This window comes from Saccoglossus kowalevskii, chromosome 9 (genome assembly GCF_978046115.1).
Source record: "Saccoglossus kowalevskii chromosome 9, keSacKowa6.1, whole genome shotgun sequence".
NCBI lineage: Eukaryota > Metazoa > Hemichordata > Enteropneusta > Harrimaniidae > Saccoglossus > Saccoglossus kowalevskii.
In genome coordinates this window covers 37,303,240-37,323,903 of record NC_140649.1, presented here as the reverse complement: position 1 = coordinate 37,323,903, position 20,664 = coordinate 37,303,240, and the positions used below count along the sequence as shown (strand labels likewise).

At 36.2% G+C, this 20,664-nt stretch overlaps 2 protein-coding genes across 5 annotated transcripts in view; one reads left to right on the top strand and one right to left on the bottom strand.

Moving 5' to 3' along the window:
- Positions 1-1,896: 1,896 nt before the first annotated feature.
- Positions 1,897-9,472, bottom strand: LOC100372588 (telomerase RNA component-interacting RNase-like). 4 transcript variants are annotated; one of them, XM_002739317.4, is made up of 3 exons: positions 9,086-9,472; positions 6,483-6,551; positions 1,897-3,784 (listed from the first exon to the last, which is right to left on the bottom strand). In XM_002739317.4, exons 1-3 carry the CDS (start codon positions 9,380-9,382, stop codon positions 3,677-3,679), a joined length of 474 nt encoding a protein of 157 aa, XP_002739363.1. In that variant the 5' UTR covers positions 9,383-9,472; the 3' UTR covers positions 1,897-3,676. The 4 variants fall into 4 exon arrangements, 2 of the variants coding, with proteins under 2 accessions (XP_002739363.1, XP_085359600.1); XR_014930457.1 differs by having other exon boundaries at positions 3,704-3,784; positions 6,483-6,712; XR_014930458.1 differs by lacking the exon at positions 1,897-3,784 and adding an exon at positions 5,557-5,824 and having other exon boundaries at positions 6,483-6,712.
- A 555-nt stretch (positions 9,473-10,027) lies between these two features.
- The window catches only part of LOC102804299 (RNA 3'-terminal phosphate cyclase-like protein), a 30,126-nt gene continuing 19,489 nt past the window's right edge, over positions 10,028-20,664 (top strand). Inside the window, exons 1-2 of the mRNA XM_085503849.1 lie at positions 10,028-10,252; positions 16,287-16,358. Of these exons, the coding sequence (XP_085359975.1) occupies positions 10,111-10,252; positions 16,287-16,358 (214 nt within the window). The 5' untranslated portion in view covers positions 10,028-10,110. The remainder of the gene's footprint in view (positions 10,253-16,286; positions 16,359-20,664) is intronic.

The following is a 20,664-nucleotide window of genomic DNA, read 5'->3' as shown; positions in this document are numbered from 1 at the left end:
TACTTTTATAACGTGTTATGTCTAATAAATATAGACTGTATTAATATTATTACAGTACATTTTATGTTTATTCTGAAAAGCATTGGTAAATATTAGTTTCCGTACAGTGTTACGTAATGTGTGGATAGTTTGCCACCTGCAGATCACCATTGGCAGATCTGTCAGTGTTTACGGGGAACGTGATAACAATATGCGAATTATTACAGTGCCAATCGCACAGCCATATAAGTTTTTCTAAGTTCCAACTGTTCGTTAAAATTTGAATCATCCGACTTTCGCGGTAACTTTTCTTTCGCCATTTACACTCCAACAACAAGTTATTTTATTGAGAAAACAACAAAAAATAAACAAGGGACTGTATGCAAGTCTAACGAACATCAGGTTTTATCATAGATTCTATAGATGACTATGGTTTTAGTTTTTCCTCCCGGTTTTAAACGCATATTTCGCAAAACGATTCCAAGTAGAATAAACAGGAATATAGTTGAAAAGAACACGTACATTGTCAACAAAACAACAGTTTTATACCGGTAATATCAGAAAGTCAAATTCAATCATGCAAAACTAATCTAAAAACAAACAACTGAGACGACATTGCATAGTGTTGGTGATAACTTACAGCACTCATAATTTCGGCACCAAAAATAAATAACCCCACCATGCCGGCTTAGCCCTGAGTTTAGAGGTTATGATAAAGATACAACCATTTCATACGGAACATTTGGAAATTGTTATTTGATATATTCTCTTTGCTCCTACTACAGTAATTGTATAACATTATTCGCTATAATAGCAGTTTCACTTTGATGTATATAAAATGAGTTCCAATGATTATTTTAAGTTTTACTGATGTGACGTGATTTGTTGATTGCGTTCGCGACTCGGAGGACAGCAACTTCGATTTATGACCTGACGAAGTCTGCAATTACAGTTTATTTTACACTATTATGGGGTTTTGTAGTTGCATGTTACCATGACTACCTGGGTAAAACTATTTTAGTTGATCATTTCAATGAAAGACTACATGTTGGTTCTAAGAAAAGTTACACAACAAGAATGTGGACGTCATTAAAATATGTCTTTTTAAATTAACGAGGTAATTGTTCTATTTATTTATTTCAATGAGGTTTATAATATTATATTGTTGTTGTTTTTATTTTTGGAGGGGAATAGTTTTAATTTATTATCTTTCATTTACAATTTTACACGGCATCGGTTTATCGGAGATGGAGTTGGGGCCCGAGCCGTACCGATCGAAACTACGTCCTCTATCGTTACAGCAAATTGCATATCAAATTATATATAATTTAAAATTCTGGCTTGACGAAGATGTACGCGACCAGCCAATTCGGCAGGATGATGAAATACAGCATAGTGGCAAGTGTTTGCCATCTGGTGGTCAGCTATCAGCACTAAATATACATAGAAACCTGAAGGAAAATAAACAATATCTACTCCGTGATTCTGGGTTTATATCATACGTATTGTACGGATTTACAGTCATTTTTCTTTCAATTCACATTCGTTCTACATGTTGATTCGTCCCACAAGTAAGTCGATTCATTCCAATTCACATGTCTCAACACATTCGTCCTAATACACTTTCGATTTTGGGGTAGGCGAAAAATTCTTTCTGCCGAACGTCATTGGTATTTTGAAAAAGTCAAGATACTGTATCCAAGACGCATTGGCAAACAATCTTTTCACTAACTGGTTCAGTCTAAGGGAATATTATGTACATTTTTGAACCACACAAAAATTATAGTACTCAAAAGCGAATATTTTTGTACATAAGTGTAGTAGAACGCATCAACATACCGGGTAGAAGAAGTATGAATGTGCATCAACTAGAGTTTCAAAAACTATGATAATCAAATATACCAAAAAAAAAAAAAATTAATGTATAAGCATTTCTTTTTATTTACAAAGTCAAAATGTACTACAGAGAAAGTTGATAACTGAACTATATCAAAGGCAGAAAGAGTACAGAAACTACAACTGGTAAATTTGTTATACGAATAAAAGTACTGCAGTTTAAGAGGTTGGTAAAAATTATAATATCTTCATATGCATGTTCTTTGAAATACCAGAGAAAATTGCACAAAATTTGTTCATCAAAACAAATTCTACAACTTCCGTATTAGCAAAATAATTGAAAGCAAATTCAACGATAATACATTTTTTTTATATTGTCAACTGTTGTATCTTTCTAAATTTTTATAAAATAAACAGTTTTTCGCACTGAACAAAAGTCAACTCAATGCCTGTATTGCAGATTATAACCCTACTACCGGTACATGTATTTATCAATTATAAAGCAATTTTGACATTTAAACATATCAAGCCCATGCCAAAATTGTGTGGTGATGTACATTTTTATCTTTTATTTTCTGTTTACAGTAATTTTGGCAGGAACCACCCAAAAAGTCAAGAGCAGCCATTTTTGAAGTAACATACATGCTGACCTGATTTAATCTGTTTCTTTGATCTAAGAAAACACATTTGCATTTGAAAATAGATCTGTATTATAAATAAATTCTCTGATCAAGATGCTACCACAATCAAGATGAAAGTGCAATAAAAATCTAGACATGGAAATAGAAAGTCAAATAATTGGAAATAGTGAATATAAAAAACAGTTCTAGATTGATAAGTTTCATGGTGTTTAATTAATCAGAATTAATGACATGCTGAAAAGCATTAAAATCATGAATGATGACTGTGAAGGACATTCACAACTCCAAATACAATTAATTATAAGATGAAATCCAAATGGCAAGGCAACAAGCTACCATTAAACAGTGCAGTTACTGAACTACTTTCTCACACAAAATGAGTCAATGAGCCATTTAACATTAATTCCAATGGTAAAAATGTTTCATCACATATCATAATGTGTTTAGTTACTTATAGTGAAAATAAGGTACCGGGGTACTCACAAATTATTAGCAACAATTGATGGCTATTATTTTTCTATGATATCATTTTTTTTCAGACAGTTGTTCTAGTGCAAAAATAAATGAAAAGATGATGACTGGTAATCAAATCAATAAATTTTGTAACAAATTTAAATAACACAAGTGTGATAGTTTTGGCATATTTAATAGATTGAATTACCTCATCATTTTTGAATTCGCTGTAAGCAAGCACTTGGGGTAGGGGAGATAAAGTGGCGGGTGGGTTGGTGCCTGTTATGTACATAACTTTACACTAACTGCAGTGAATTTGCGATATATATAAATCAGAACTAATAGTGCGAATGGAAACAAGTGATGAAAATACATTGAATCACAATATCTATCTGTACGGGAAATGGAATCCACTTGGAAATGCGTTTTCATAACCAACCAACCAACCTACCTACCTACCTACCCATCCAAAACTCACCCACCTACCTATCAATATGAAAGTTCATACTGTCACCATACTTGCCCAATTAATAGCGCATGTGCATATGTAAATGACAGAGGTGAGTCAGAGGTCAAAGTGTTGGTTTACAAGTGCTTGTAATAGAGCAAATATGGTAGTTATATTTGTAACATGCTGTGTGACAACATGACTGCAAATATTGTGCATTATTTTACTATATACCACACCCTTTAACAATCCCACAAAATGGGGCAATAGATGAGACAAATATGTCAACCCTGTACTGTTCTTGTATTCACATAATATTCTATTTCACTAAAGGTCTGGTTTTATCTTCATCAGCACAAGAAGTTGCTTTGTATTTTTGAACTTCAGCCATATACTCAGTCCATGCACTTGTTTTACCTTTTGTATCCTGAAAAACAAAAACAGATCCTTAATTGTCATACTGGAATTAACTTTTGCTGAAAATTTTAGTTTATTTTGACAAATTGATTTATTTTAACTACCAGTAATTTGTAAAAAATTATATGTGCACACAAAACATTAAGGGGGGTATTCTCAACTGAGTGTCCTTGTATTAACAGTTGACCTTGCAGTCAGCTGTAATTTTGACAAAAATTCTTGAAAAATAAATGTCTATTGCGTAAAACGAGGGGGTGAATGTGAAATGGGTGTGTAATTTTGTGTTATACATTCAGGGCAGTGCGTTCACATTCAAGCAAATTCAACTCCTTCGGCTTTAGCATCATCAACAATGAAACCAATGTTGCAATATTGTAGCATCCAGTACCTCGGAGAGTGGTTGAAATCATGTTATTTTGGATTTATAAAATATTTGGTAGCAGCTTGTGAATCCATAGCTGGGGCCAGCATTTTTGCAATGCCACACCGAAGACAATCTGATTAAAATCTGATGTAGTGTACAGGCTTTAATTATTTTGGCTATAAACTTGTTTTAATTTTATTTTGTATTACTTTTGTTATTAATGCCCTTTTATTTTATTATTTTACTTTGATTTTGATTTTTTTTAATTCCGCCCTACCTACATCTGATCCGACGCCTATGTAAGTCCCGTTCAAATCTCGCGTAAGTAACAGCCAATCACAGTCCCCCTTTTATACAGGCTGTCGGTTGCTTACTTTTCAGTGTATACGGGCAATTCTTCTGTACATTTATATTTTGCCCACTTGAATAAACCATTAATAGAAAATTGCTAGTATATTTTTATTTGCAAAAGAAATTCCACAGCATTTTACAATTTTTGTCATTTCATTGAATATTTTTTTCACTTCCAACAAATGTGTACACTTCCAGATACATCTTCGCCAGCCAAGGTTCGTTCATTCAGTCATCGCTTCAATTTTACATCACTGAGCATAATTATCTAGAATGGAAGCAAAAAAAAAGTAAATCGTAATGATTAGAACACTGTAAACAGCTATAGTAAACAATGCAAACTGATTTTAAATTGTATAGCGGTCACCGGCCCACGGCATCGACGCAGAAAATTGGAGCAAAACAATATTTCCTGATCAATTGCGATGTGTTCCAAATAAAAAAATATTTTATTCCAGTCCAAATCAGCTCATTTACTTTAATAAAGTGTTATTGTATAATGTACAAAATGTTGATACAATTTGATGAATATTTACAGCTACGGCTTCAATACCGTAGACGATTTTGGCCCGATCTTCAACAAAACATCACCCGTCTCCAGGGCCGGCAACTGGAAAAAGACACTGGTGTTCGGTCGAACCGGTGGAAACAAAATCGTCACTCCTAGAATAACTATGCAAAATAACGATCTAAAGTCGAACCATTCGAGCCACAATATTAACATAAAAATGACTTTCGTTGCATTTGACAATGATAAACTTACCGAAAAGCCGTGTTTTTTTCGGTCGGTATAATCCGCCATTTTATTTGAGTGTGTTTGCCATCAGACTCTGCCCGGTGACGTCATCATGTGCGCTATAAAAGGAGGTCTGTGATTCGTTGACTAAAATCGTCGATAGTGGGTCTCGTTGAAATCTCGTTACATAGGCATCGGTTCAGATGTAGGTAGGGCGGAATTAAAAAAAATCACAAAATCAAAATCAAAGTAAAATAATAAAATAAAAGGGCATTAATAGCCAAAATAATTAAAGCCCGTACACTACATCAGATTTTAATCAGATTGCACCGAAGACTGCCAATTTTTTTACCATCTTTCATCACAGCTATTGCATTTCTGTCATGAAAATTATTTTTCTGTTGTTGGAGAAAAAAAACACAACTTCCTATTTCAAGTCCACCGCGATATCCATAGTGGAACATTCCAACCGCCGGAACTTGCTGAATGGTAACTTTCACCATGATTGAAGAGTCTAGTCTGATAAGAAAGCAATGTTGACTTGACCTCTATGATGAAACACTAGTAGTGATATCATTCTTAGCCACTCATAGCAGATGCTAAAAAGTCAAAAATGATTGCCAGACGGTAAACAAAAGCATTTATAAACCCTTATTGATTGATAAACTTTTAGAGCACAGGCTTGACTATACCTTCAGTGGTCACTATACACAGGTCTGACTGTACCTTGGATTGTCACTATACACAGGTTTGACTGTACCTTGCATTGTCACTATACACAGGTCTGACTGTACCTTGCATTGTCACTATACACAGGTCTGACTGTACCTTGGATTGTCACTATACACAGGTTTGACTGTACCTTGCATTGTCACTATACACAGGTCTGACTGTACCTTGGATTGTCACTATACACATGTTTAACTGTACCTTGGATGGTCACTGTACACAGGTTTGACTGTACCTTGGATTGTCACTATACACAGGTCTGACTATACCTTGGATGGTCACTATACACAGGTTTGACTATACCTTGGATGGTCACTATACACAGGTCTGACTGTACCTTGGATGGTCACTATACACAGGCTTGACTATACCTTGGATGGTCACTATACACAGGTCTGACTGTACCTTGGATGGTCACTATACACAGGCTTGACTATACCTTGGATGGTCACTATACACAGGTCTGACTGTACTTTGGGTGGTCACTATACACAGGTAGACAATGCAGAATAGATGTTTAATACTCACCAACTTATCATCAGGTTTTTGTTTCTTGACTTGACCAGTCTTAAGCGTCAGACCTTTCCTCTTGCCAACCTGACGAACAGAACAATCATACTACAACAGATTAATAGAAGATTCTCTCAATTCTTTCCAGAGACAATAGCAATACAAGAAAGTAAATTGTCTTTGCTGGTATGCACACAGTGACATGCTTGACTCCTTTCACACATTCTCGTCTTCTGGCACATGTCAGACTGTTGGGATAAAAGTTAGAAAACTGAACTGTAACAAACCAAGAGGTCCAGAAAACAATGAATGACCTTTGACTTTGAATAATATCCAGGAAAACCCATGAAGGTAAAGTACTGTACTTTACCTAAGCCTAGTTACTGTAAAGTACTGTACCCGGATATGTTGTCCTTTCATTTTTGTTGAGAATAGTACTAACGGGTAATAAAGTGTCACATGAATTTAGAACAGGGTGATTGTGGACTGACAGTACTGTATTGGGATGCCATTGCAGGTACTTGTAGACATAAATAATATGTAACACTGTTGGGTGCAGTACCGAATATAGACGTACACCTACAATACAGTGCAGATGTATGTAAGGCGCAGCAAATATTATAACAAATAGCGATAAGATGTTATTGGTAGAATTCACCATATAGTGGAATATTTCTAATTGAAATGTCTAAAACCATGCCTCATATTATTAATTGGATTATTATCCAACAAATATTGAACTACAGAGGACTGTCGCCTCATTTCAGGGTTAGTCTCTTTTTACTGAAGAGTTGATCTTGAATAGTGATCCTTTAATTCACATGAAAAGAATCAAGAAATAGTGAAAATAAATCTCAGCAAAACAAAAAATTCAACAATTTGACAGAAATTTGAACCTCAGTCATGAATGCTGTGGATAAGCATGTCATGAAAGCTGTGGATATGCATGACATGAACGTTGTGGATAAGTGTCGCATACGACTTATTTACCACTTCCGTGTCACTGAGAATGTTCTAGAACCGTACTGTGTCTGGGTGGAATATTCTAGATTTTTTTTAGAAACTGGTTGAATAAGTAATAGAACACTGTAGGAGGCAATAGAAGGTAATGGAACATTCTAGAAATTTGTAGTAAGTGCCAGACTCATTATGTATGCTGATGTAATGGTCTATTTATAGCAGTGGAGGTATATATTTGTTGTTCAGCACTGAGTTCAGATCGGAGATCTCGTTGAATTGTGTTGGAGTTTAAGTATCTAGTTATTGGAGGTTTGGAGTTTACCGCGTTATTGTACTTGATGTTTGCAGAGTATAATAATACCAGTACCAGTTGAAACCTCATCTGTTGGCTCCGTGTTCGTATGTTATCATCGTTGCCAGGGAAGTCTTTATGTTACTGTTGCCATTTTGGTATTTGAACCATCACACCTGTACTATACCAATTACGGTAATATTACCTTGCGTGTGACAATAAGCATGTCGTGTATGCTTTGGATAAGCATGTCATGAAAGCTGTGGATATGCATGACATGAACGTTGTGGATAAGCATGTCATGAATGCTTTGGATAAGCATGTATCATGAATGCTATGGATAAGCATGAATGCTATGGATAAGCATGTCATGAATGCTAGGATAAACATGTCTTATTACACTATTAATTAATATCAATGCATCAATTAACTGGTGATATTATTTGTAAACCAATTTCAATTTTTTAGTATTAGTAAATAAAATACCATTTTTTAGTGAACAGTGAAAATGAAAAATATTAGATATGTTACTTATTTTATGCATGTATCCAAAAGAATTTTGTAATGAATGTCAAAAATAGATCCTGGAAAAGAAACAAATCCAACAAATAATAATAATAATAATAAGACCCTTATCTATCTCAATAATACACTTTCATTGGCAAAAGAAGCCAATTGGTGATGCTTCAGTCATTGGACAATTTACTGCCATGAATTCATTTACAACGTTGTGATTGGTCATTTTTTTTCAACAGTTATTTGAAACTTATGAAACATTTATAAATACTCTCATGCCTTCATGAAAACCATACCCCACTTTTTTATAAATATTTATAAATTTCAATGGTATTCATCAAACATCATTTGAAAATAATCAAATGTTCCATCGGTCAAAACAATGAAGGGCATAAAGCAGTGAACATCATAAACACCTTATAAATAAACAGTTTTATCAATTAAAATGGATTTTAAAATTCAAATTGACCAATCCAGAAATAGTATTCAGACATTATCATTTATAGTACTGATTAATAACAATGAATTAGTTCAACATCATCCAATTAAGTAAGCGCTTCATTTTGAGTAAATGGAGAGTTCCAGTTGCTATGTTACGTGAAGGCACACTATGGGTATAGATTAGTTAATTATTATTATGATTATTCAGCTGTCATAATGGAAATTTTACTTGTTCCAAGTTCTGATAGAACTACTCATAATTATTAATATCAAGCCCTATCATAGGAGTATGTACATATTGATAAAACGATCATGACCAGACAAGAAAAACAGCTGAATTTATGTATGAGTGTGGTTAATTTGGCATGCATTTGACCCCTAAAAACAAAACTGTGATTTCATGGTTTCTTACGAAAAAGTTCAGTCGTGATTTCTTGGCTGTGGTCGAAGCAGCATTGGATGTTTCTTCTGATGTTTGGTTCGCAGTAAACACAACCGTGTCAGCTGGAGTTGTCGTACTGCTGGAAGACGTCGCTTCGGACTTATTTGTTGCTTTGCGTCGCTGTTCCTGCTCAATTTTCTTTTTGAACAATTCCATAAAACTTCCATCGTTGGTGAAAGCATTCTTGTTCACCTTTTCATCTTCTTCGGCGTCACTTGTCGGCGTTTTAGTGACAGAAGTCTTACCATCACGATTATATGCCGTCATTTTTGATTTAATAATTGACTACTTAAGTGCATTGAAATAGTATTGAGGGAAAATTAATCAATCATTCAACTTTCCTCGCCTATTTTACGCGATTTACTAGTAACTATGAACAATAATTAGACCAGATTTGTCTAAGTAATTTCCAAAAACCTACTGTAGTTCATTCGGGTGTTGAAGAATTTGTTCACACGGATTCTACAAACAACGTAGCTAGGGGAGCTTGTGTTTCTATTTACTGAGGGCGCTAGCATGAAGCTAGCCTTAGATTCAGCCTCATATTCAAATTCAGAATACAGCCCTAGGTTCGAATACCTTTAGTGTCAAACTGATAGTTTTTCATTATTTATAATATGTATGTTTTAATATATTTGATTTAATTTGATGTTATATGAAGTTATGCATATAGTTACTCATATTTTTTTTATAATTACATATCATCTTTTGAATAAATTAAATTTCTAGAGACCATCCTGTGTAATGTCAGTAGGATTTGTTTCTTTTTCTGTTATTGAATTGTGATAACTAGTTCTATTTTTTTGGGAATTGCATGTATGTTTCGAATCTGAGGCTGGATTTTAAATACTAGACTCAATTTGAGGCTCGGCCAGCTTTAGTCTGGTTCCCTGCCCAAGTTTTCACCGCTGAGGGCTCAACCGCCCTCAGCGTTGAAATGGGGCAGGGAACCAGACTAGGCCAGCTTCACTCTTGTATCGAGGGCGCTCTTCAAGATGGCAGCCCGCAGATCTGAAAACGTGTTGAATTTAGAAGGTTGCAATTACTTCCGCCAGCGGCTTATCTTGGCCACATTGAGTGGAAAATCAGTCAGAATAAAGAAAATTAGACACAAGGATGATGAACCGGGTATAAGAGGTAAGCATATACCATTCCTTGTATTCAACTTATTATCTTTTTTTTTTTTTTATGCCTTTTTGTTCCCTTACTCTTTATGTGGTTATTTTTCTTTTACTAATATCTGATTTGTAACCCTTTTCATCCCCTCCGGGGGATGTTGTGTGTTAATAAATAAATAAATAAATAAATAAATAAATAAACCATCCCTGAGGACCTTCCACCGTATCAGTCTATCACTTCTTCAGTATATCGTAGACAGTACTTGTATACTTTGTCCTCCGGCATAAATATCGGATAATAATAATAACTTTATTACACAACTGCACCATCGGTGGGTGCTGTATGGTAAGGATACAGATCAGAAAAAACAAACACAAATAAACAAAAACAACAAAAGTTTCAAAATTACAAACAAAACAAAGGGTATATATAAAATACGTATTACAATTAGGTATTATATTAAGTATTTTGCAAGTGCAGTACTACTATTTATGATGCGAGTGAATATTAAATTTCGGTTAGTTGTACTACACATTTCTAATTTACAGTCTTCTAAGAGGGTATTTCTTTCTTGAGTGAAGAAGCAACATTCAAGGATGAAATGTTTTTCATCTTCTACAGTACCTGTGTTGCATTTTTTACACAATCAGTAATTTGCCTCCATTCTTGGAAATTTTCTCCTGCCCAATTCAATTTCCAAATTATGGTCACTAAGTCTAAACTTGGTAACCATTCTTCTCAAATTGAAGTCCTAAATTTCTGTCAAATATCTTTCAAATTCATATTCCATTTTAAACAAATTATACGTTCTTAGTTTGTTTCCTGAATTTCCGTTTTTTGGGACATGACTAAGTTGCTGGTACATGCTGGTACCATGTTTGTATATATTTATTTTTTAATTTTTCTTCCAACAATTTTGTTAATTCAGCGATGTTTCCCACTTTATATATTTTATTTACTTCAGATAAGTCAGCATGTCCAAGAATTGTTTTAACATGTTTTATCCAGCTTGAGTTTGAAGACACTGTTTCTTTAAGTGCACTTTTTAGAATATGATTTTCAGGTAACAAAGACAATCTGTGCCAATATTTAATTAGCTATAAAGTTGCCTTAATCCTTAAAGGAATTCTACCAATTTCGAAAGCGTGAGATTGTAATGAAAATTTTGTTCATTAATGCTGTATGATAACGCTTTCTCTGGGGCCTTCAGAGTCCCGTGTTGACTATGTCTCGGCCCATTTACTTACTTACTGTCAGTATCTGAGAAGATAGTAAAAAAAAAAAAAGCTAAAAATCAGTTACCCGTGCCAAGAGAGCCGCAGAACCAAAACAATCTGTCAGCCGTCGTCGTCCACAGAAGCGATATGATTTTACACATCGAAATTGAGAATCGCCCATTCTGGGCTAGTACCATTGTCAATTTTTGGGGAGTGGAGAACCATTTATACAGGGGACGCTTCTGTAAGAAATTGTTAAAATTGTCCAATAGGTTACTAGTATTTATTAGAGATGCCCGGGAACCAAAATTGATGATGTAAATCACTCTCGCGACAAAAAAAACACGGCGATAATGGCCAAGGGAGTGTTTCAAAAACATATTTTATACAAATCAGTCCACCAATTTTTAATTATATGTTTCTATCATAAAATGTCAAAATCAAAGACGAATATTGGTTTCAGGCCTAGAAGAAGGGTAAATAAATCACTCCAAACAATTTCTGGGTAAAAGTATGAAAATTTGCTATGAAAATCTGTCGCTGCTGGTAAATAGATAAATTAAAGAACTACTCGCCGGCTAAAATATGACCTTATACAGATATCCTGAGTAAAAAAATTTTAGAAAAAAATCAAATTCTGGAATAAACTGAGTTTTATAAAGAAAGAAACGCATAGCACTGACGATGTCAAAAATAGCGACTGTGTACTGATCATGTGACAATTCTTTGCCAGGGAAGGAGGCCAATTCACACCTACATGTACATGTGATACAATGATTGATTTCAGACCAGGGATAGAGGGACTATGTATCATGCATTTTTTTTATACTGCTTATTGACATACTGCACCACAAAAATAACTGATTTGCAGTAATTCATCAAGACACTTCACTATGTGGTCAGTGATATTCACTAAATTTGTTATATGGTGTATATGGGTCTTTTCAAACTGGCTTTGCAATTCCTATCACCAATTAGATATACATGTAGTATCACAGCATTTCAGCTCATTTTTAACAAATCCCAAATCACTCTGGATGTGTACTATAGCTACATTCACATGGCAGCATTACTCATCAAGTAACAGGAGATTATCTCCAATGCATTTACACGGTCATGGGCCAAACGAGAGCCGGGATCTGCCAGAGTTAAATTCAGTTCGGTCAGTGCCAAACAGATCAGTGCTGTCAAATACTTAGTATGAAACAACATGGCTGAAAACGATTTTGATGTCGTGCTGGTGTTGTTGTTTCTTTACAAGGCACGTTGCTGTTGAGCTGGGAGAAAAAAGAAACAGTCATTAGTCTGAGACAATGCACTGGTGTTATGATATAATTATCTTGAATAAACAGGATACACAGCAGCTAAAATACGCTGAATGGGTCATAGCCCATTCATCATTGTTGTCGTCAAAAAAATCCCCATGTTGTCACACGTCTGATAAGAAAGTAATTCCTAGCCAATCAGTAAAGCAGATGCTTAAAGGTCAAAAATGATTGACAGATCTTAAACAAAAGTTTCGTGTGCTTTTGTTGCAGAGCCATCCCATTTTCTTGTCTCTTTATTCTGATTAGCCGTGAATTAAAAGTGCCAAGTTATCAGACAGCGAAACTTGTGATTAGACATGAATTAAAAGTGCCAAGTTATCAGACAGCGAAACTTGTGATTAGACGTGAATTAAAAGTGCCAAGCTATCAGACAGCGAAACTTGTGATTGGACGTGAATTATAAGTGCCAAGCTATCAGACAGCGAAACTTGTGATTAGATGTGAATTAAAAGTGCCAAGTTATCAGACAGCGAAACTTGTGATTAGACGTGAATTAAAAGTGCCAAGCTATCAGACAGCGAAACTTGTGATTAGACGTGAATTAAAAGTGCCAAGCTATCAGACAGCGAAACTTGTGATTAGATGTGAATTAAAAGTGCCAAGTTATCAGACAGCGAAACTTGTGATTAGACGTGAATTAAAAGTGCCAAGTTATCAGACAGCGAAACTTGTGATTAGACATGAATTAAAAGTGCCAAGCTATCAGACAGCGAAACTTGTGATTAGACGTGAATTAAAAGTGCCAAGCTATCAGACAGCGAAACTTGTGATTAGATGTGAATTAAAAGTGCCAAGTTATCAGACAGCGAAACTTGTGATTAGACATGAATTAAAAGTGCCAAGCTATCAGACAGCGAAACTTGTGATTAGACGTGAATTAAAAGTGCCAAGCTATCAGACAGCGACTCTTGTGATTAGATGTGAATTAAAAGTGCCAAGCTATCAGACAGCGAGCGAAACTTGTGGATTAAAAGTCCAAATTGTGAGCGATGACATCGATGAACTTCTGGACAAAGGATTTTTTTTGACGACTGCAGTGATGCCGACTTGGACATTGAGGGTTTTGACTTTGACGAAGATGACAATGAACATACAAATAGAGATCTGAGAAGTTTTTTAAAACAACTATGAACTTTGGTGTAAATTAGTAAATTATTATTGATCTTGTATGACAGTTGATCCGGTATTTGTCAAAACTGAAAATAATTTTATCCCTGACGTTTTAGTTCATTTTGAGTTCACGTGCATTGGGCGTGATTGTCAACAGGGAAACCCTAATTCAATTGATTTCTCACTGTGGAGTTTTATTATTTCTGGTTTATTTGTGAAATTATAAGCAATAAATTATTTTTGTTTTACTTCTAATGTTGCATACGGATATTGTTCATTTAGTTCTGTTGCTTTTTGAGTCCCCCTTCAGATGCAGTCCGAAAACGGCGACTTATGTTTTAACCTCCTTGTGTTTGTCTGTGCTTGCGTGTGTGCGTGCGTCCGGACCTGTATCTTAGAAATGCCTGGACTAATCACAATCAAACTTCACACATACATCATACATGATTTTAAACATATGCACGTCAATTTGTTTCACGATCTGATTCAAGATGGCCGAATGGCAGCCATTTTTGTGCTAAAAATCATCAAAATCAAGCATTTCTCGGCTGGATTTTGTATCCCTGACTTGTTTTGACTGATTATATACATGTATTCAAAATGGCTGATTTTGAATGCTGTTCCAGAGCAATATCTCCAGTGTTCGAAATTAACCGAAAATCATAACAGGCCCGAAGGACCTATGTCAAATTTAAACTGTAGGTCTTTCTAGCTAACTGTAGGCCCTGATATTTAACAAAGACTAAACGGATAATACAAAACCTTTATTTACTAATCAATCAGATATATTATCTGCAGCCTCAAAGACGTCATCATCATTTCTTTCATCGTCACTAAACTCATCAAAATCTTCAGAAAAAACACTGTCATGAGCACTGGCCGACTCTGAATCTGACATGCATTTTGCATCGTGCTCACAATCATTGGCGTCAGCCTCATCTTCTACAAGGATCAATTCTGCTGCACGATCCTCGACAAGGCCGGCAATACATCACCTTGTTATCAAACCTTGTTGTTGTTGTTATCAAAAAGTAACCAGACTTTGAACTCCGCCTGCCAGCTAACTTGGAATGTGCGTGGTTTACGCCTAGCCTGTTCGTATTCTTGCTGTTTGTCACGCCTTTCTTGTGCGGTTTTCACACGTTTAGCAGCAGGCTCCTGGCAGTTTAAAAGTTGCCACATACTTCGATGTAGACATAACTCTGCAGCGTGTTCGATGCAAATCAAAGATGGCGGAACATAAAATGTATGCGCGAATTCTATTGGTTTGAATCGGAGGCTTGATCGGCCTACATCCAATCAGATCGTTTGTTACAGTTCCCAAGTTCGGCGCATTTCGCGATCATTCAGCGAGCTTGAATTATGACTCGTATGCCCAGGTCGATGAGTGATGCCATTTGTTGATCAAACGTGCAAGAAAACGCAATTTTGAAACAATTCTGGAGTTACTATAGATATTTATTATATATTTGGTCTTACAATCATACTAAATAATGGAACATTTATTTAAAATATAAATTTATGGTCGGTCACAAGGACTGATGGTTTTTCACAGCTCTAGGCCCTTTACACCCACTGTCGGCGTGAGGCCGACGGACCGACGCTAATTTCGAACACTGAATATCTCTCAAGTAAGCAAATAACACTGAATAAACGGCAAGGTAATTACTATGTCTAATTATAGTAAACAAGTACTGCGTGCGTGACTCGAACCGGCGCTCGCGTACGGCACCTAATCGCCTAGCTTCATGCCACTACACGTCTTCCCCTCGGCCACCGGGCATTCCCAAAAAAGGATGCTTAATAACCGAGCTTATTACGTGCAGAGAACATGAAACCCGTCCACACGATCTGCGCCACACAGTGGCATGAAGCTAGGCGATTAGGTGCCGTACACGAGCGCCGGTTCGAGTCACGCACGCAGCACATGTTTACTATAATTAGACGTAGTATTTACCTTGCCGTTTATTCGGTGTTATTTGCTTACTTTACTTCCTATGTCGACAGCAACTATGAGTTTAAAATATCTCTCAATATGGACAAGTACTTGTTTGACGATCAGATACAAATGTCAATCATGTTAATGTTAAAAAATCATATTCCTGACATGGTTATATTCCAGCTATATTACTATAAAAAAACTATACATCTTAAATTTGATAACTAACAGGGACTGTGCCATGCATGGCTTGTTTCATTTGCATTTCTATCCCCTGTCGCAGTTTGATCTGCGTGTTGTCAATTTTTGTTTTTCTGCAGGGGATGTCTGGGCATAAGCCCACCCCTATTTTTTTGTCAATTTTCCAAGTGGTGACCGTTCTCCCAAAATTATATATATTTGGATTTTAACTTATACATGTATGAGCTTATATACTTATATACTATTACATTCAACAGAGTTTGAAGCAAGCTTTATTCGTCTGATAGACAAGGTAACCAATGGTTCCAGAATTGAGGTGAATGAATCAGGTAAGCCTATCATTGTAAGAATTACATAAGTTTCAGCAGAACAGCAACAACAGGGAAAAGGTACACGGTATGCATGTGTCACTTGATACACACATACAACAAAATTCTGTTCAGCCACCGAACAACTCTCATCAAGGGTCTCTCCATTCAGCCACAGTCTTTAGAGGGACTGTGCACCGGCCTTTCCCCTATCTCTACCATTCAGCCACCGGCCACAGTCTTTAGAGGGACTGTGCACCGGCCTTTCCCCTATCTCTACCATTCAGCCACAGGCCACAGTCTTTAGAGGGACTGTGCACCGGCCTTTCCCCTATCTCTACCATTCAGCCACAGGCCACATTCTTTAGAGGGACTGTGCACCGGCCACAGTGTTTAGAGGTACTGTGCACCGGCCACAGTCTTTAGAGGGACTGTGCACCGGCTTTTCCCCTATCTCTACCAGTCAGCCACATAGCACCCCTTAAAAGAGTCTCTATCCCTTGCATTTTTCATAATAGTAATAGTAATTCATACACTTGTACATGTAAAAGGAATAGTTTTACAATTACAAGTTTTTATCGTATTCAGTGCATGGCAGCAAGGCTTTCCTTCTGTGTCTGATGTTTGATGACACAGTTTCACTTCAAGAGAAGTCAGAAAGCCGGAAACAGTTGGCTGTGACAGGAAGGGGGCATTGATACAACTTTTTTTTAACAAATGTCTATTACAGGGCAACTAAAAAAAAAACATGAATGTGTAGGTTGGCACTGTAATTTATATTCACCAGAAATGAATATAAAAATAATGCATACATGTAACCAAACAAATGTTTTAAATATTCCTTTCTATAAAATGACAATGACAAACCCTTTCTTTAACTTTTGAACTCAAGAACTTTTATAATATGTTTTTAGGTTTTCTATTCATAGATTGAATCTTAATTACAAATGTTTGACAATGTGTATCTTTTATCATAGTCTATGTATATCTACTATGCCCATCCCACTACTGTTATGTATACCGTACTGGACTGCGTTAGTGTCCAGTGTCCTCAACTCAGAAAATCATGAATTACCCAAGCACCCCCCTCGAAAAAGAGTGTAAATGACAATTTAAAGGGGAACTAAATAGAGCCTAATTTGGTGTTTGTATTTATCAAGTTATGTATATTGATTATAAATTTGAAAAAAAAAATGAAAAAAAAATGATTATCTTCAGAGTGATGATGATTTAAATATGAGAAACCATAAACCTGCGAAGGACTTCCGTTTGCGCCATCTTGCCATAAAAAAATGCCCTCATGAGATATATACAGGAAAGGTAACAAAGCATGATGACGAAATAGTATCTGATTAAATATAGGCAACTTAGGGAGCCATAGTTGGCTGGACAGGTGAAATGACTTCTAGTCTAAGTTGTTTCGACCTTTACGTTAATGTTATTTACAAGCGTATCAACATACAAACATTATGGATGTGCGATTGATCGAGACAGGCATTTTTCTTGTCCAACTGTCTAATAAATGCTACCATATTACCCCAGGCACGCGCCCAGGGGCCTGAACATACAAAATTGGGAAAAATTGGGGGTAGGTGCTTACCCGAGGACCACCCCCAAAAAAGATTTAAAAAAAGTTTTTTTTTGTGATCGTATGATAAGGTCAAATAAAGGAATGCTTTCGTACACTTTGTATACATATACTTATTTCTTGATTTATGCGAGGTTTCAATAAACGTGAGCACTCGGTCAAGAACTGTGGGAACACTAAGACACAGGGTTGAATTTCAAGAATAAAACTTGTTTTATGTCAGCGAATGAAGTTGTATTACTCACTGAAATTGGCTACAAAGTATGGTAAGTATTGTAATCAATGCACGGTTACTTTTTTAGTAACCGTGATCAGTGCAAGTCGAAACGGCCGGGAAAAACTACGGCTTGTAATCCAATTTTGTTCACACACGTATTGATACATTGCATCGTAATTACTGAAGAATAGCAGACAGGGTTATGAAACAAATAAACCTTTTATTACTGATGTGAAATGTTTACAAACTATTGTGAATACATAAACATATCCAAATGGCGATACATAAAAAACTCTGGTCGACCTCATTAACATGATTTATTCACGCACTCACACACATGACAAAATTATGATGCAACAAGTTCCCATTGTCGGCATGCCTCATTATGGTTATCGTAATGGACTTGAGGTCGGCAAAATGATTTTTCTTCAACGACAGAAAAATAATCCACATGACCATAATGCCATAGCTGTGATGAAGGATGGAAAGAAAGTAGCAAGTTTACGACGTGATGTCTCAAAAGTGCTAGCTCCCGTTATGGGATTCACAGTGCTACGTTTTGAAACCAAAGCTAAGTGCTTCAAACCACTCACCAAGGTATGGATTTTTGTAATATTGGATTCATCGTGAATGAAGAGAAAGCAGAACGTGTGCGCCACATGCTGCGTGGTTCATCTTTAATACGTCGTTTAGTTCCAATGAGTTTTTACGTAAAATCACAAACAAAACGGCCCTTTTCAGGGCCACCACACACTCCAAAAAGAGAACTACATGTACCATAACAAACACACTATTTAAATAAATCGAACGCGTTCGTTTTTGACAAATAAAACTATTGTTGACCCTGTTCTTGGCTAAAAATCACCCTGGGCGTTTAACCGAGGATGTCCCCAATATGTAACTTTTGTGAAAAAAGGGGGGTGGGCGCTTGCCCAGGGAGGGGCGCGTGCCCGGGGTAATACGGTATTTCCAGTACTGCACTGTGCGTGCAAATTATTTCAAAGTCTGGATGCTGGGGTATGCAATCTTGAGTTCGTAGGGTGGTGGTGGAAACATTTTCGTGAAATAAAACTATCATCCGAACAAGGGGCATCGTCGACGATATACTCTCATCACTCACACTGGACTGATCTGAATCTTCACAGTATACCGTACTTCCCTGATCATAAGCCCGGAGGCATGAACACGTAAGGAAAAAGTAAGAGATGAGCTTTTACTCGAGGACCAACTCAGAAAAGATGATTTTGTTTTGGGGTTAAATACTGTAACCATCTTGCCAACAACGACAAATTATCCAAAAAAATTATTCGTTCACCACGCCGGGCTTGGGAAAATAATACTTATTTTTGAAAAAAAAATGAGTCATTGATTTCCACGACACTTACAATGAAGAAACAAACATGTTCATAAAAACACACACATTTTATTACAATACAATTTACATACCGTCTGAATTAATGAAATAATGGGTAGGGTCTGTGGGGAAACGGTCAAAGGCATTTATCATTATCTTCGTTTTGGTATGTTTTCGATCGTACGCAACCTCGACGCTAAGCAATCTTCCACCATGAGGTTTTTCAGCATGATTTGACCTGAAACAACTTTCTTTGACCTAACAGGTCATGTCTTTCATTAACCAATCAAAATGATTATTGATGATGATTTTTTAAAGCAATGCAGATGTGAATTACTGCAATGTTAAAATGTGATCTGTACATGTAGCACTGATTGCAACGGAAAAAAACACACGATGATTTGCAATTTCCGAAAAGTAAACGACGGTTAATAAGTAACTGTGGGTAAACTGAGTGTGGAGAAAGAATTTAAACACCTTTCACGGTCGCCAACATGTCACATCGTTCAAATCCTAGGCCTTTCATGATAGTTTCAAAGTAAACCATGCCAAATAACCAGGTACACGACTTAACGATCACATTTTTGCTTTTTCGAAAGCTACTACCCAAAGAAATATGGATTACTCCAGTATTGCAACATCGGGGTTCATCCTGAGTAAATGACAGAATAGAAAGGATGCGAACGTTGTGTACGTTCACCGTGCACTCTGAAATTAATGCTAGTTTTCTCATAAAAGCACGAACCAAACTACCGTGCCAATCACGATTATTATAAAATGAAACACACTTTTTACATGCATATTTTAAAGAATATCGTCGACGCCCAGTAAAAACACTCTGGGCTTATAATCGTGAATGATATAAGCGGGGAAGTACGGTACTTTAATGCAATTGGGCTTCCACTCTCAGAATACTGTGGTTCAAACGCATAATGCTCTAACCCAAGTTCTAAAAAGCACATTGTGCATATAAAAATTGAGTTTATACTAGTAGTACACAATGCTTGGCAGCATGAACGGCTATGTTCAATGACGTATATGAATGCAATCAGATACTAAAACGTCATAGCTTTGAAAAGTACCCGAATGTTAAATATGTTCGTTCGTTATTTATTCCCCTCCATGAATGGCCTCCATGGTGTTAAATTGCAAGCACTTCAAATGCCTA